At 39.6% G+C, this 18,316-nt stretch overlaps 1 protein-coding gene across 1 annotated transcript; it reads left to right on the plus strand.

Annotated features, from left to right (window-relative positions):
• The first annotated feature begins 210 nt into the window (after positions 1 to 210).
• LOC134528191 (uncharacterized) lies at positions 211 to 7,391 on the plus strand. The gene is made up of 3 exons (XM_063361580.1): positions 211 to 678; positions 4,226 to 4,452; positions 6,498 to 7,391. Exons 1-3 carry the CDS (start codon positions 348 to 350, stop codon positions 7,299 to 7,301), a joined length of 1,362 nt encoding a protein of 453 aa, XP_063217650.1. The 5' UTR covers positions 211 to 347; the 3' UTR covers positions 7,302 to 7,391.
• Positions 7,392 to 18,316: the final 10,925 nt, after the last annotated feature.

Raw genomic sequence — 18,316 nt, forward strand, 5'->3', positions numbered from 1 at the left:
TCATTTTCATTTCACGTTTCTGAACATCTATGAATTTTTTTTTTCTTCGTGACAAACAGTGCAAAACTACAATGGCGCAGGCCCAAAAATCTGAATTAAATCAGATATTGTTTTTTTTTATATGCAGACGGAATTAACACTGCAAAGATTGTACACGTCAAATTCCTTGCTTGTTACCTCCTTGCCGGAAACAATAGGCGGGGAGTAAATAATAGACGTAAATGAGTTTAACAATCGGGTGACGGATGCCCGCCAGGTCTCCGAGGAAACCGGAGGGGATGCGCATGGCCAAAATTCGCAAGTGAAGATCCTCCCCCGACCGACGCAGCAAACCAGAGGACGCGCCGATGGCGACCTCCGACGAAGACACCGACCTCTCCTTGGACGGAGACCTCAAGGACGAGAGCGACGCGGAGGAGAGGGAGGTGGCCGAAGGAGGAGGGGACGACGGCAAGAAGGCCGACGGACCGGGTACGGACCTTCCCCCGGCAGAAGGCGACCAGCAGGAGCCCGCGGAGGACGAGGGCGACGGCGAACCCACCGACGAGGAGTTCCCGGAGACGAGCGACGACGAGGGGCCCGACGCCGCCGGCGACGACGCCGCCGCCGCCGAAGTCGCCGCCTCCGCGTCGACGTCGATATTCCAGGAGTGGACGCCGGAGCAGGTCGCCCTGTACGGTAATGCACTCGTTTCCCCCTCTTCGCCACGTCGCCAGCGGAGCTACTCTCTAGGGCGGCCCAGGTGTGCCGACTGCTTGCAGCTTTGGGCACACCACCGTCTTGTAGAGTGTCACGTCCTACAGCGCCTATGCTTTCGGTGTTAGGAGGCGGCGCCTTGCAGGTACTCCGGTAATACTCGGACATCACGGCTTTTTAGAACGGTGGGGGGGGGGGGGGATCCGGAAAACATGGTTTTCACACATTCCACACGTCCCTAAGTTTACTCCGAAAGGGAAGGTTTCGTAATTCCCTACTAGATTGTGAAAAAAATTAAAAAATTTTTATAGCTTGCATTATAGTAGGTACCTGTGTTTTTACGCTGTTGCCGCCATCCACTGATTACCCGCGACAAATAGGAATTTTGTGTTTTTTCCCATATAATATGAGACGTTCCTGAATTAACCCTGAAATGAAAGTTTCTTATTTCCTGCTGGTTTGTGAAAAAAAAAAAAATAACATTTCACAGCTTAGATTACAATACTCGCGTATTCACGCTATCACCGACATTCATAGTTTATCCGTATGATTTTTTTTTAAATTTGTTTTTGGAGAACTTTAGTCAATGAAGTTTTAATAGTTAAATTCGTTTAAATAACGACTGTATTGCTATTGTGAGGAATTTTTAAAGCTTATATTTCATGTTTGTAGTTTTATTGGACTAAATAATTGTAATATGAAATGTTGGTTTTGTTACATTTCATTTAAAGTACGTACTATTCTGAGTAACGTTGTAACGGTCAAGACTAATGGGAGGTAAAATTTTTGAATAGAAATTGTTAACGTCGTTCATTTTCTGTGTTTGATATGGCTGTTTTATCCCTGGATCCTGAAGGCTTGATCATCTAGTACATGATGCTTGCTGTTTTATTTCAGTACGTCGGAAGATCCTGATGGCATGATCCCGTTGGCTTGATCGTGTGGTACATGATGCTTGCTATTTAAGTTAAGAATGTCAGAAGATCATGCACATGAAATAAATTGCGAAATAAAAAAGAATTGTGATTGTAGTTTGAAAAAAAAATCCTTTTTATTCGACTTACGATCACAATTCATTATTATATTACAACTTTTTTTTAGTACAGGCTCTTCCGACGTATTGAATTAAAACAGCAAGCACAGGATCAAGCAAACAGGATCATGCTATCAGGATCTTTCGACGTACTGAACTAAAACAGTAAGCATTATGTACCACAGGATAAAGCCAACTGATTACGCACACATTTGTGGATTACAACCTGTAACTAGAACGTACCGCGAATTGTACAGATCTCCTGTTTTTAGAATGGTGCCTACTCTAAATGCTGAACGTGGGGGGAAAACGAACGAGGTTAAAAAAACTAGATACGGGCCTTCCACACCTTTTTGTTCACTACCTCTTGCTGGACCTTTGCGAAAGGAAGGAAGAGGAGTAGTAGGGAGGGAGTCTGGTTGGCAAGGCTTGGTGGTGGAAAACCGAGCACTTCGAAGCTTGTCGTCACTAACCAATGTTAGGTTATTGCATTTCCATCGCTTCGTTTTTTATTTAGTGGGTCAGAATTTAAGTTTGTGTTCTGTAGCAAAGATTTCCGTAAGAAATATAATAGTGATGGATCAGATCCCAATTTTCTAGAATTTGAATCTCACACACGAATCTCAGGGAGTACTTCGAATATCCCCTTCGAATCCGAATCCATGAGTAAAGTGTCAAAATAAAATAATGTTCAATAAATGCAAAAAGTTTACTATGGTGTTGAAACATTTTACCCTTTAAATGGTTGTTTCACAAACTAAGTATCCAGAATCAATACATATTGTAATTTTATTCGTATAATTTCATGTTAAAATTACAATATCAATACCTATAGGCGTGAAGAAAACCAACTCAGAGGTTGTCAGTGTTGACTTTTTTATTTACATTATTTCTTCTAATATTTATCTTCGAATCTTTTTCCTTGAATATAAAATCCTTCTAATATAAAGGATTTGATGGTATTTAAGCATTTTGGCATTATAAACAATTAATACTAGTGCAAAACATTTTTCCTACTATTTGGGAACTAGTCACTCTCTAGAAATATATATATATATATATATATATATATATATATATATATATATATATATATATATATATATTTATATTTATATTTATATTGGATATTCACAGCTGGGTAACACAGGTAATCTTGCTTAGGTATATAGTTTCATTCAATAATATTTCTTCATAAAAACTAGCAATTTACGAATGAACTCCAACATGCCGGGCGAAACGCGGAGCTTTAACGGGCTTTCACGCCACTTGATGATTATATGTTTAGTATTTAGCTCCAAGATAGTCTTGCGAAATAATGAAAACTCTCCTCTTCCAAATGCTTAGAAGAAATATGTCCTAGCATCACGTGGTTTAATTTCAAGGAAGTCACTCACGTTGTTCAACGCAACTGCTTGGTTGTATCTTGCTCGGTCAGGTGCGAAATAAGTTTGATCCACAATGTATTTTTTTTGTAAATGGAACTGAGATTATCATGTAAAATTACACATCTTATTTTTAAACTTGTTCATTCACACGAAAACAACTATATCACTACTAAATGTTTTTCGCAGTAATACCGGGTTCGTATTCTTACCCGAGCAGCATTTTTTTGTGTGTGTGTAGGGGGAGGAGGGTGACCAAGAATAGCCTTGCGGTTTGACCCTTCTTGAACAGATGCGAAGTGAATTGAAATGAGTAACTTATTACAATGGACTGAAAGTCGAATAAGGTCAGAGCTCAAACAGTAACTTTTTGGCTTTAGCAAAAATGGCATGAAGGTAAAACAAACAAAAAAAAAAGGTTGTACTGGCGACAAGGGTTCGAATTCCGGTCCATCAATCCTGTCTTTTTTAAAGGTAGATTTTGAACAAATACTGCCTATTGGAGTCGTTGCCTTCGTTAGACTTGCAAGGAATTCCTACGTAGTCTTTTTTTTTTTCGTATTAATTGCCCCCTAGACCCCAAAACCATTGTTTACTCAAAAGTTTATAAGTACCTATATCACATTTTGATTTCGATAGCAAGAGTAATTTTGCACAACTTTCTTCCATAGAGATGGACTGTAATCACTCCATGGGCAAATCCTTCCCACAGTTTTCCTGACCTGTAATGATGTGCAGTGGCGTAGCCAGGATTTGTGTATGGGGGTGTTAAGAAGCATTCCTCCCCCCCTTCCCCCCGTATTAAAGCGGTGGGTCCGTGGGTCCTCCCCCGGGAAAAATCGGATTTTAAGGTGTAAAATAGTGCCATTTTAACAGTTTTCGGTACTTAAATTTAAATATTGTAATGGTAAAAGTTTAATTAATTTTTAGTATGAAATTTGTTTGAGTGATGAATAAGAAATTTAACTAAAGATTTGGTGCTAAGAGAGGGGGGGGGGGTGTTGAACTCCTAACCCCCCCCCCCCCTGGCTTCGCCCCTGAGATGTGTCCGTCTCTGGTGCCGTCGTCTTCAACGAGGCACTGAGCACATGTGGTTTTTGTGCCTGCGCAGGCAAGGAGTGCCGCATCTGCAAGAAAGGCGACGAGAGCATGCGGCTGTTCCGTTTCTGCCTCTGCCAGCACGTGATGCATAAGGCGTGCCTCGAGCAAAGCCTCATGGACACGGACCACGACCATTGCGAAGAGTGTGGCATCATGTACTTGCTGAAGCGCAAGCCGCGCTTCACCATACCGCAAGGTCTCTCTATGTGGATGGCATTTCGCGCCAACAAGGCAATGGTACGTCTTACACGCCTCTCCTCTCTCATTCACTAATATACTCTCGTTCACTCTTTCCCACACTCTCCCTCAAGCACCCCTTTCCCCAGGCTTCTTTCCCTCCCTCTTCGCTGATGCTACCTCAATCACCCGTTTCCCCAATGCTCCTTTCTCTCCCCACCACTGATGCTCCCTCAATCACTGCCTATAACACTACCCTCTCTCGCCGGTCTATTCACCGACCCTTCCTCACTATGCCTTCTTTCACTCTCCTCTCCAACACTTTTCCTTATCTATATATTCCCTTTCTCCTTATCAAACGCTCCCTCAATCGCCTCTTTCCTCAATGCTACCTCCTCAGCCACCCCTATTTCACAACCCAACTGTGGCCCAATCAGAGCCATCCTTTCTTCTGGTTGGCCTGTTGGTTTGGCCAATCGGAGCTGGGCATTTGTGATTGGCCACTCAGGCCTCTTCTCTTCTGGCTGACTGGGTTGTTTGGACAACCAGTGGCGATGTCTTCTGGTCAGGCCAACCCGAAGAAAGGATGACTCAGACTGGCGCAAAGCTGCAGCCAATCGGGAAAACTCCCCTCTCAGGCGCGAGTATTAAAATGCAGTAGATATTGAAGTAACCTCAGTTGGCAACTGCTCCCTGGCGATGACGACTTCAACATCAATCGAAACGTCGGTCATATCATCGCCTTCGACGTGGCTACAACCCAGAAGACAAGCAACTCCAGATTTGAATTACATTTCGTATGCAAGTGACAGGGTTTTACGATGGAGATTCCTACTAACCATCATCAGACATTCGGCACTATTTCCGCGATGTTTTTGGCTTGACGATATGGTGATGGCGAGGTAAAAAGGTGACTTCAGCTATGTCACAGAATGACATCTCCTGACAATTACAACCTCCATAAATAAATTAATTTGTGTACAAAATTTATTTTCTACAACAAAAAAAATATATTTGTTTGAGTGTTTATTCAACAAACATATTATGTGGTAGGCACAAAACAGTTTCGATTCAGAGCAGTGGGATCGCTTGCCTACAACCAACGCTACCACAGGGTTGTACTACATACCGGATCACACCTGGATTTTTTTTCATAGGTGGAAAACATGGCACCTAAACAGTTCAGAAGTCCGAATAAGCGATTTAAACCAGTTAAACTAAAATAAAAAATCTGGTGTCCAATTCCAAGACTGGTTTTAGCAGAATTAGCAGATTCAGAGAACCACTAAACAGTGGCCGTGACTTGGATTTTTCTACTAAGACCCTATTCGATAATAACGAAGCAATAACGGAATGAATTTGTATGTGTGTGTGTAAGGGGAGATAAGCGAATCAGAGCGCGCTGAGAAAATTCATCAGCTCACTGCAATATTCACCAAATTTATCACTTGTGAAAATTAATCGAAATTTGAGCCCGAAACACCTTGGTTCCCTATTTGAATCGGTGTAATGTTAGTAACTATTATTTCTGCTAAAAAGTTGATAATTGTTAAATATGATTCACAGATTCAAAAGAGGCAGTTCTTGGCAGATATTATGTCATTATCATCAACAGGTTCTGTTTCTTGCTCTCTATCACCCGTCGCCCTCCGTGCCGACATGCAGTAGGTACTAATTGAGTCCATCCTTAAACCTTACACTGGTCATACCAGTGGTCTCCTTCCACCAGGAAAAAATGTGTAAAAGTGTAAAACATTTACTGCTATACTGGTTATACCAAGAAACGATTCGGAATATTAATCAATTTTAATACCAAAAGTGATATGTTTTTGATCGGTTGAAAGGTAATATTAATTCCTTATGGTTATGTAGTGTTAATTGTAATGTACTACTACTATATAAGAGCAATGATGATGATTCATTACTATATAATGACAATGTTCTTGCATTACTGCTAAATAATGGCAATGGCGGAATATTATTCTTAGATAATGGACATGGTGATACATCAATTTTGTATAATGATAATGCTTATTACCACTAACCATCAAATTCCAAAGGTGGAATTTGAAACCAATGTTGAGTTAATGTTTGTGTTGCCACAGTTGGCGATGATCGCGATGTACGCGGTCCTCGTGACTCCCATAGCGGCCGTGTACATGGTCGGCCTGGCCACCAGCATCTTCGGCGGCCTGGACATCGACAGCGTGGTGGGCCCGCGAGAGCTCTGGCTGCACCAGATGAGCGAGCCGCACGTGCCCGCCTGGCTGCTGCTCGTCACGCTCATGATGGTGGGCGGCTGTGCCGGCTCGGTGGCAGTGCTGCTGCACTATGTGTGGCACGACTTCAAACGTTGGTACGGCACCACACCCGTCGTCATCGTCGTCGAGGCACCCGACCACATGATCGACATCAACCCCCACCCGCTCCACTCTAAACCGGAGGACCCCGCTGCTGCTGACTCCCACTCTCCTGGAGACAAGACCCATCCCCAATCCCCCGAGGACAAGTCTGCAGCAGGTCCCCCCTCCACTCCGGACAAGTCAGCGGCAGGTCCCCCCTCCACTCCGGACAAGTCAGCGGCAGGTCCCCCTTCCACTCCGGACAAGTCAGCGGCAGGTCCCCCCTCCACTCCGGACAAGTCAGCAGCACGCCCCCCTTCCACTCCGGACAAGTCAGCAGCACGCCCCCCTTCCACTCCGGACAAGTCAGCAGCACGCCCCCCTTCCACTCCGGATAAGTCTGTGGCACGTCCCCCCTCCACTCCGGACAAGTCTGCGGCACGTCCCCCCTCCACACGGGACAAGTCAGCAGCTCAAGCGAACGCCCCTCCGAATCAGTCCTTGCTTGACAAGCCTACTACTGAGTCCATGGTCGATGAAGCCCTCGCGGACAAGAAAAAGAAATGAAGTCGCAGGAAGTCCTCTGGTTACCTTCTTTAAGAATAACAGATGGTACAAAATTGTATGTGCACAAATAAAGTTCATTGGAAAAAAAAACTTTCGATTTGTTTTTGCTCCGACGATAACCTCTGAAAGAATATAGATTGTACCTTCGCAAATACAGTTATTGTTGAAAACCCAAGAAACATAAGTTACATCAAACAATCACGAGCAGTTATTGGTTAAAAAAAAAATGGTAGGTTTATGTTCATAAATTTAAATTTGTGAAATGATGAAATTCAATGTAACATTTTGTTAGTGACTTGTTGCTGACTGATGGAAATGTGATTATTCTCATGCGATATCGTCTCTAAGCGCTTAGCTTGAACTTATGTACAGTCATTTTGTAGTGCAGTGAGAAACTATGAGATATAAGTGGCGACCATAACATTTTAAAATGCTGAAATGAAGACAGAGGTGAAGTGTTTGTAAATACCTGTAGCCCTTTCAAAGTAATCTGTAACAGTTTTTTTTTTCATTATGAAAAAAATCTAAAACAACCTGTTTTCGGTCATATTTAATATTAAAAAGATACAGACTAAATGAGATTTCGAGAATCAGAACTACCATTACAACCTGAATATATTATTAGATTCCTTTAGTAAACAGGCACCACTAATATATATTTAGCATTTTTAATTATGTAGGTTCTTCTAGAGTTCTGCACACGATATGCGTAACCATGCAGTCGAGAGTCTTAGGATAGTTCAAGTTTACATCTCATAGTGTCCGTGAAAATTATTCACGAATAAGGTAAAATGTATTGCAATAAACTACATCTTTACATAAATTATAGTGATGCAATTTGAATAGATTCGTAGCCAGTATACCGGAATTTGCAGCAGCAGTTTATAGTAGTCAAAGTTGAGAGATGCGCCACAGCAGGAGCTACCATGTGCGGCGGGTTGGTGACTCATCTATTCGGCAGGCTGGACGTCGACTGCTTGGTGGGTCCTCGCGATCTTCATATGCAACAGGTATGTTTACAGTGTTTCTCCGAATAATCATTGAGCAGCAGGACATCATGCAGGCGTGGCAATGTGGAACAGAGGTCTGCTACCATAATGGTTGTCATTTGATGGATGAGGGAGTCGGTTAACTGGTAATTAAAGAACTAGAGTATGTCTACGTAATCAGAAGTATATGGTGATTAGATTAATACAGTTTGTTAATATATTCACTAGCCTATGGTGGTCAGAATACTACAGTGGGGTCCATGCAATCACTATTCTAGGATGATCAGGAGACTACATATGTAATATCTAATATAACGCAGTTGTATGCTTGACTTGCTGAACTGATGAATTGGAAACATTGCGGTATGAATTAACTTACGCTCACTGGAAGATGCAGATATCGGCCGGTGATGAGTGACAGTGTGCAGCTAGGGAGTATATTTCAGTTGAACTATTGTGAAAAGGTGCGGTTCACAGCGCTTGAGTCTTGAAGGCACTTTGTGTGAATGGAAGGAAAATCTATCCCGGTGGAATGCAGAGAAATCAAAACCTTTTTACAGCTTAATACATAGTTGTGTTATGAGCTCTGATGTGATTTAAAGTGTCTGACTGCTGGATTTATTACTAGGCATACCAAGTGATACACATAGTAAAAAATCTAAAAATGGAGAAAAGAAAATTGTTTCCATTAGAGATTTAAAAATTAGGGACTGCTAAACTTCAGTACTAGCAAGATTATGATCTGTAGACAAAAATTTTACATCGTATTTTTAATATTTCCATGTAAAGCAGGGACAGTTGTTATGAAAACCCACCATAAAGCTTTACATTTCTTAAAAATGTATGTGACTTTTTAATACTGAAATTTGGTTCTTAGAATTGAAATTTTTTCTGAGCATACATTACTAGGTAGGCTCCCTCTACGTGTTGGTAAGGGAGATGGTCATAATGGTAAAAAGAGCCGAAAATCTCCTTGTAATGAACTCATTACTTCAGAAATCTTCAAGAGATCATACTTCAGAATGACTATTCTGTTCCTCGACATGTACAATAATTGGTTCACTAATAGCATCTGATGAGTCTTCGAGTGGTCAATGAATAAGTACCAAGTCATTATGACCTTGCTGAAAAACCATGGATTGTGTATACTAGCATGTCTTTCTGCCTATAAGGATCGTAATCATTGGTGAGCATAAACATCTCATGCTTATGTTGTGCAGTTCTTGAGATTGATCCAAAAAACCTGACATGACTCAAATACATGAGCACGGAGTTGGCATTCCAAGTGATTTGGGGGTACACTTGAACCTTGGCGGTTCTCAATTTTCTGTGGCAAATCGTGTGATGTAAAACCCTACATAGAAATAAAATGTACTAGCCCATTTTATTATGTACAGTACATTTACTGAGGTTCAAATGAAAGTTTTGGGTAAATTCGGTGGCAATTTTCAGGGCTGATTGGCACACTGCTCTTGGCGACCAAAGCAACAGCATTATTTATAATAATGTCCCATAGCTCTTTGCTGCAGGGACTTTTTTTTTGATCTCATGGTGGTTTGAACAAGCACAAAATTGGTTTTGACAGGCCCATTGATCTGAAGAATAAAGACTTTTCGGGAATAACAGTTGTGCTAGGATCTATCTGACAAGTGGAGAAACATGTATACAGTAGTTTATAGTGTCCAGGTTGGATTGAAAATGGACTATACAACTGTTAATAATTTCTTAGTTTAACTTTCAGGCTAAGATGTATAAATTTTGCTTTGTAGATTACCTGATTTTGTAGACACTGTGAAACTGTGGATGATGAGCCTCATTAGCTTCATGACTTTGGAAACACATAGAACCTCCATTATTGGATGAGGAACTATAAGTGCAGAAATTATCAAAAGTCGCATTTAACATCTCAAGCCGATTCACTGCCTGCCTCTGACCAGCTCCTCCAACAAAAGCATCTGAATTGATGGTAAAATTCCGGATGACTGGAGGCGGTTAAGTGGAGGTTAAGTTGTCAGAGCTATGTTGGCGTATCATGAACTATGTAATTCAGGGTGAGCCTGAAGGCATCTCCAGTTTTCAGGAGACCCCAACCCGCTTACAGTATGATGATTAATAATGTGGTCATGGCAATGTAGGTGTTTTGAGATGTTGAGTGATCCTAGTTTACTTGGCCACTTGACTGCCCGAGGTTGACTGGTAGTTTGGCCTCCAGAGGTTCGTGTGGTTAGTGTGGTTCTAAAGTGGAAACAAAGGGGTATGGAGGGGGAAGAAGTGCTTTACGAGCCTCTCGTGCAGTCAGTGTCGGTGTCTAGACTGTTGATATTATTAAGTTAGAAGCCCTCTGGTTGGTGACAATTTTTTGCTAACTGCCTGGTATTGCAAAACAGAGGTGTCCCATAGGGACTTGCTCCTCACAGAACATGTGACGCGAACATGGATGGTATGGGATATCCCTTCTTTAATCTAGTTTAATATAATAGTCATGTGGCTTGACCTGTTCGGCTCTCCGTGGTATTCCTGTGAATCTAACAAGGTGTTCTCTGTGATCATTGAGAGACTGCATGGATGGAGTAATGAATCAAGGAATAATATATATTGGATGTCGAGGTGTTTAAAGACGTTGCGGTGTATGCACGGATAAGCCTGGATTACTATTGGATTGAATAAGTTGGTGAAACAGGATGATCTCGATACAACCTACTGACTTAAGGAAACGTCCCCCAGTTTTCCCACTTAAAACTTGGTGTTGTGGAACTTGTAACGGACGGTTAACGGCTCACAACAACACGTCGTGGCAGTTGTCTGCTGGCTCTACCTTAAACAGGTGCAGGTATGGACACGTTTCATTGTAAACAACAGGTGTCACTCACTCATGTTGCTGGCCTGTCTTCGGCAGTTAGGCGGCGCTACGGTGCACTCTTTTCCACGGGGTGAGGCACCACTCTCACCATCGTCGTGAACAGCGAGGTGCCTGACTTTTTTGTCGAAATACCGTTCCACCTGGACAAGCCAGTGATAGACCCCCTTCTCCCACTATCTCCCACACACCAACTCCTCCTTCCGCAGTAAGTTTTTGGGCCAATCCTACTCCCCTACCACCCAAAGAAAGTCTGCATGTTAGCTCCACTCCCCTCCCCCGTGACCAAACAACACTGGTAGCTAGTATTCCAGTTACGTTTCCAGTGAAAATGCTTGGGAGAAAAAAATATGTAGACGCACAACTAATATTTTTTAAACATCTTTTTATCTTTAGAATGAAGGAAATGAAGAGAAATACTGGCTTTACGTTTCAACAACAGGCTATAGAATGTATGGTACATATACAATTTTAATTTTTTTGAAATAAAATTCACTTTGGCAAGAAACTTATTTTAATAATACAATTACATAAACACATACAATAAAACTCTAATGAGAAATATGTTTTAAATTTGTATTGAATTTTAGCATAATGAACACAGCGACATCTATGAACTTTCTAGACATACTACGTACCTACAACTTAAGTGTCCACTACCATAGTATATTTTTATTCTCTTTGACAACCACGATGACAAACGTCAATATTTATCTTTTAAATACTTTCCCTCTATTTTCTATGTACTAAAGACACTTCTTAATCCGTTTGTGAAGTTAATGTGTACGTGATGTGAAAATGTGTAACTATGGCAGAATTAGGCACCTGTAAGTAATTAACATAATTAATCTAGAACTTTCCTTTTTAAGTGTATTTCTATGATTATGCTTTTAAGGAATAATTCCTAATACTGTAGACTATTGAGGGGACATTAAGTTTTATTTTTTTTTGTTATCTTTGGCAATTGAATACAATTTTTTGCCTGAGTAATTTTGAATTAACTTTTAGAATTAGTCCTATCCTTGAAATTAAGTAATTAACATAATTAATCTAGAACTTTCCTTTTTAAGTGTATTTCTATGATTATGCTTTTAAGGAATAATTCCTAATACTGTAGACTATTGAGGGGACATTAAGTTTTATTTTTTTTTGTTATCTTTGGCAATTTAATACAATTTTTTGCCTGAGTAATTTTGAATTAACTTTTAGAATTAGTCCTATCCTTGAAATATGATAAAATGTACAAGATTTAGTTTACGATAGTCAATTTAAAACTTTTACTAGAGACCCAGTAATTTCGCGAAATTGTTAGGCCTCAGGGTAGAATTCAAACTCATAGGTGTGCTCATCCGATTTTTTATTTCCCATTGGTGCATTTCTTAACGAAATCATTTTTTTTCTTGTTCACTGGCACTACCAGATTTGCGTGATTCTCTCCTTGCTGGAAAACCACTGACTTATGGTCGTATAGGGGCGTGTCCAAATAACTGTGGTCCAATCATGAACGCAGTGTAAGAATATAAAGGTTTTCGTTACATCTTGCGACTAAATTAATGCGCAAAAATTTCCGTACTTCTATTACACTCGTATTACGGAGTAATATTTTAAGGCCAGGATTAATACTTGTTGATTTTTAGGTACTGGATTATAAACTAATCTTTATATAATATTTCAGACAGGTGACGCAGTTTCGCCAACTTGTAAATGTTCCTTCAGATGTTCATAACTCATCTATAATTAAAAATTTAACCTAGTATATTTTTAATAGGCATGCACTAGAAACTGTATATTTTCTGCATACACAATGAAGGTTACCTCTGAATGACTAGTTAGATATTAGGCAGTTAGCTTACAAGATCTTCGCACACAAAATGTTATGAAAATGAAAGTATGTTTAAATGAGGAACAGCCTGTTTGTTTTATAAAGCATAAATATATCTGTCTTAAATCCGATCGTCATATTTTTACCTCCAACTTTCTAATTAGGTACATGACCCCATCCGTATTGCAATAAATTACTTAAATTGCGTTTCCCCACTCTCCTACTATTTTACTAATTTCTTAACGATTTTATGAGCAATAAGTAATTTGTTACGGCTGTATGTCGAAACTGGGACTTTTTTTTAAAGCGAGAAACCTTAACCCATGTTCAAAAATTTTAGGCCCATTATGGATTTGTGTGTTATGTTTATTTTGTAAGTATGTGCTGCACGTGAAAATGTCACGTATTTTCACCCAGGACTGCTAATCGATGGAATGACTCCAAGCACACAACATGTCTTTGCACGTAGGATTGCCATTGTCTGGCTCATAAACGTAAGACACTCTAGTGCATTAAAATTATGACAGCACTTTAACTGATTAATAAAACTTGGCGAAAAATTTGCTTGAAAACTTACACATACACACACATGTGTAGCTAGATGTAAATTAAAGATAGTTTTTGTAAATGTAATCAAGGTACTTCGGCTGTTACGGAGATTTTATTATGAAAGGACTAATAAATAATTGACTGTCACACTTGAATCACTATTGATAATCGACTTTCAATAATAATTCTGAAAAGTGTAAAAAATATAAAAATATAATTTTCTGATTTGGTTTAATGTCTATGTGAAAGTATTATAAAACTAAATGCTATATATTCTACTACGTCAACTCAACTAATTATAGCAGCAAAGATGAAATTTTTTAACAAAAACATTGCTCATGTTATATCAATTGATGAAAAAATAGCATTAGGTATTAGATTTATCGTTTTAGTTATATTTATTAAAAAACCATATTGTGATAACACACACATTTGTTTTTTGGAAAAAAATTAAAATAACTAGCTGAATTAAATAAAAATAACCCCTAGCAAATTTGGAAATTACATTTTTTTTTTCAGCATATTACCTTGAAGTATCTGTGTTGACATACATTTCATCCTTGTAGTAGTAAAATGAATGAAATACAGATTATTATAAAGTTGACATTAAGATCATTAAAGAAAATGTGGGGTAAAAGGATTTGAATGGAGCTAAGACGTAAGGAATGGTAGGGGGGAAACGGAAGAAACCTTATAAAACTAACTGCCTCACATAAAAATAAGACATTATTTTCAGATTTAACTATTAAGGAATGACCACCAGCGAATAATTATAAATATTGAATTATTTTTATACCGTTCCCTAAATAGCTTTCTAATATTAACGGTGTACATCAATAATCATAGTAAAACAACATAGTGTTTAATGATTTAATATTAGATTGTGCTTGAATGAAACATCAATTAAAATATAAATTTATGCGCCTATTTTCGTAAGAGATACTCAGTATTATCTCGAAAAAAGTATTTTATATGTGTAAAAATAGCCATAGCCATGTTCTTTAAATTATTTATGCAATGAGGAATTTTGATTTAATGATTTTTTTTTTTGGGCATGCGTTATTGCAGATTTACACTGTTTGTCATGGAAAAAAAATTAAAAAAACCTGTTTTTGTCAGTGCTATCTATCTTCGTTGTGTCGTCCATAATACTTGTTTAGTTTCATTGTTGGTTCCGTTTGTCCGACATCAGCTGATTCAGTCTTATTTTCTGTGTTTTTATCTTCATTTTATTGATTTTTTTTTTTTACTTTCGAAATTTTTCAATGACAACAGTGCAAATCTGCAGTGGTGCATGTCCAAAAATAAAACTGCATTAAATCATAGCCATGTGTTGTACAAAGTACCAATATATTTCTTGTAGTATCACAAACTATTTCTTGGAAATTTTGTTTCCGAATGAATCTTTAGTAAAGGTACATAAATTTTTTTCTGTGTAGTATTTTCTGCTGATGTGAGTAGTAGCTACTAGCGTGCGACCCAGACACTGAGTCACGAGCGTGACAAGCCAGTCAAGCCTCGCAGTCTCTGGTCTTTGACTCAGAGCCGGATTTAGGGGAGGGCAACCGGGGCGAAAACCCCGGGGCCTCCACAAACGGAGGGCCCCCACAAACGGAGGGGTCCCCCCAAGAATAATTTCATAGAATTCTTGTCTCCGATTATATTGATGTATGTTTTTTTTTAAATACTGAGAGAATCTACTTGATTTCGCAATAAATTGTTTATTGGAAAACTCGACTGGAAAAAAAAAATGTTCATTTTATTTGGAAAATAATTTGGAGCCAGGCCGCAGTAGCGGATCCAGAGGGGGGGCTAAGGGGCTCAAGCCCCCTCCAAAAGCATCTGGGTCCACTATTGTTTTAGTGTTTGCCTTGATAAAGCCTAGCCTCAGCTGGGTCGAGCCCCTCCCAAACCAAAAATCCTGGATCCGCCACTGGGCCAGGGGGCCTCCGCTCCTCTGAGACCTCTGAATCCGGCCCTGGTGTTTGCGGTGGGTTCCAGCCGAAGAGTGCAGGATCTGCCACTCGAGGGACCGGCCCATGGCCTTGTGGCGAGTGTGCCGCTGCCGGGAGTACGTGCACAAGGTCTGCCTGGAGGAGAAGCTGATGGACACGGCCATCGACAGCTGTGAGATGTGCGGCCACCGCTACCGGCTGAAGCGGGAGCCCCGCTACAGCGTGCTGAAGGCGGTGTTCGTCTGGGTCACCAGGCACGCCCCGAGCTTTCAGGTTACACTCCCGGAGGATGGCCAGTCTCACCGCTCTGCTCTTGATGTAAGCTTTTGGACATACGCCATTGCTAAGCACATGTTTGTATGTAGAAGAAAACTACAAAAAAAAAACACAAACTAAGCAAAAAATTTCTGTTGGAAGGATATAAACACGTCATACTCCATAACAGGAATATGGTCAGCAAACAAAAGAAAAACAAAGAAAAATGGACTAACAGAACGAAAAAAAAAACAACCACAAATGATGACAGCACAAAAATACCGAACCCAAAAAATTCATCACAACAGTTGAAACGAGACAAAAACACAGCAAAACGAAAAGACGAAACAAACATAATATAGTTTTCCAAAAACAGAAGAGGACGAAAAACCCCCACAAATGACGACAGCACAAAAATATTGAAACCAAAAAAAAAAAAAAAAATCAGTACAACAGTCAAAACGAGACAAAAACACGACAAAACGAAAAGACTAAACAAACACAACAGTTTTCTAAAACAGAAACAAGCGACGTTTCGGGAACTGCTATCTGCTCCCGTCCTCAGGCAGAGACGCACATGGTACGAAAACACAGGTGCGACTCAAAGAGACAGACATATATGTGCTTAGCAATGGCGTATGTCCAAAAGCTTACATCAAATCATGCACTCCCATTGCACAAATCTTTCAAAGATAACATTCTGCTCTTCATTTGCGTTCAAGTGTGACCCCATGATCATTTTCTCCACACACTGGGGCTACACGCTACACGATTCTCGCTCGCGTGATTTGACTTGTTTTCGTTTTCAGTCTCCGGCAACAGGCAGCAGCAGTTGTCGATAAATGTTAGGTGCATTTCTATTTGGTGGGCTGGTACAGTATGAAGTATCTACAATCGATTCTGATACTGCGAACGAACGTTTTCTATAGTTTAATTTTCAATTTTTGGCTTTATTGAATAATAATGTAATTTTTTTTAATGTATGAAGGCAATAGTGATCAGGGACGAAACTAGAAAAAAAAAGGGGGGGGGTGCATACGGGGTTTGTGCCCCGGGCACTGAATTTGGGGATCGCTAAACCAGCAGAGTGATTTTTCCTATATACCGTTAATTGAATATCGTAGTGTTAGAATATTAAAACAAAATGATGTAGGGCAGATGAACTCAATTATTTGTATTTATGTATATCGTCAAATATTTTAAAACTGGAATTTTTCACGTACTATCCAACTTGCGATGTGTTAAAAATGAAATGACTGAATGAATACATTTATTTACCATCTAAGGTGAATAAAAAAATATTTGGAATAGTGGAATTATTATGTGGTAGTGATGTGAGGTGTTGTCAGAAAAGATTTCGGTTTGGTTGGTTTGAAAAAAAAGGGCCGGATATTGTTGGGGAGGGGGGGGGGCGCAAAGACGAGTTCTTGCCCTGGGTGGAAACCAGTCATTTTCGTCCTCGTCCCCGATAGTGACTGGCTGCTACTAATAGCCTTTACTGTGAAGTCATTGGTGTTTATTATTGATATTATTTTTGGGACTGACTACACCTGAAAAAAATAATGCTAAGATGCACTGTGTGTCTTGCCATAACGAACTCAAACTTTCAGTACTAAACGATACAAAATTGTTATGGCATGAAACCAATAGAGCGTTACTTTTTATGTATCTTCTCCTTAAGTTAAAGTAACAACTATTCTTGATTATTTTTAAGGCTAACGGGATGTATGATTCTATAGTTTAAGTCATTTAGAATGACAGTTATCAAACATATAACCAGCGGTTACCACAAGCTAGTTTGGCCGCTACCTCATAGTGTTTATTTTTAATAATGATTGACAAAACCTATTAGTACTTACCTTTTTATAAAACGAAGCAATAAAAAATATGAATAGGTTTTATTAAACCATTTTTATAGGGGAAATAGTTTTGATAAAATAAAGACTTAATAAAACATTGAAGTATAAAACACGAGCATTTTAAACTCCTAAAATATGGGTATCTCGTGTAGTTGCGACAATATAAAACTCAGAGTTTTTAATAAATGTATTATGCAGTACATGAAATTTTTACAAAAATCATTCTCTAATATTTACGTCTTTTGAAAAAAATGATGTGCATAAATTCCGCAAAAAAATTCCGAACATGTCACCTGGCTCTGTGTTGCTCGGAGATCATCGTCATGAACCGCCAAACAAGTTCCCAGTTAATCGTCGTTCAGTGATCAGGACACAAAAGGCGCAAACAGAAGGTGTGGTCAATACACGGTCGGACCAGTTTATGAAGTGAGATTACGCTTAAACTCAAATGGTGTAACTGGCCGTCACAGGCGCTTGTGTGTTGTTGCTAGTTGCTTGTACGCTGTTATTCAGTGACTTCGTTTGAAACATTTAAGGGAGATGGATCCAATCATTTTTATCACCTTTAATATAGGAACCCAAGGGCGTGTTTCAGTTCAAAACATAAAAGTTGGTGGAGAGGGGCATATTTCGTATCTCAACCTCTTTCATTAAGGGGGGAAGGAGGAAATGGTCCATTGTGCCCTACAGTAATAAACCACAAATGAATAAAAATAATTTAAAACATAT

Source organism: Bacillus rossius, chromosome 1 (assembly GCF_032445375.1).
Source record: "Bacillus rossius redtenbacheri isolate Brsri chromosome 1, Brsri_v3, whole genome shotgun sequence".
NCBI classification, from domain to species: domain Eukaryota; kingdom Metazoa; phylum Arthropoda; class Insecta; order Phasmatodea; family Bacillidae; genus Bacillus; species Bacillus rossius.

What these genes read in the sequence shown, in the direction of transcription:
- LOC134528191 (XM_063361580.1), top strand. Translation starts at nt 348, where the DNA reads ATGGCGACCTCCGACGAAGACACCGACCTCTCCTTGGACGGAGACCTC. An exon ending in GGAGCAGGTCGCCCTGTACG is followed by an intron (nt 679 to 4,225) that starts GTAATGCACTCG and finishes GTGCCTGCGCAG; the next exon opens with GCAAGGAGTGCCGCATCTGC. An exon ending in TTCGCGCCAACAAGGCAATG is followed by an intron (nt 4,453 to 6,497) that starts GTACGTCTTACA and finishes GTGTTGCCACAG; the next exon opens with TTGGCGATGATCGCGATGTA.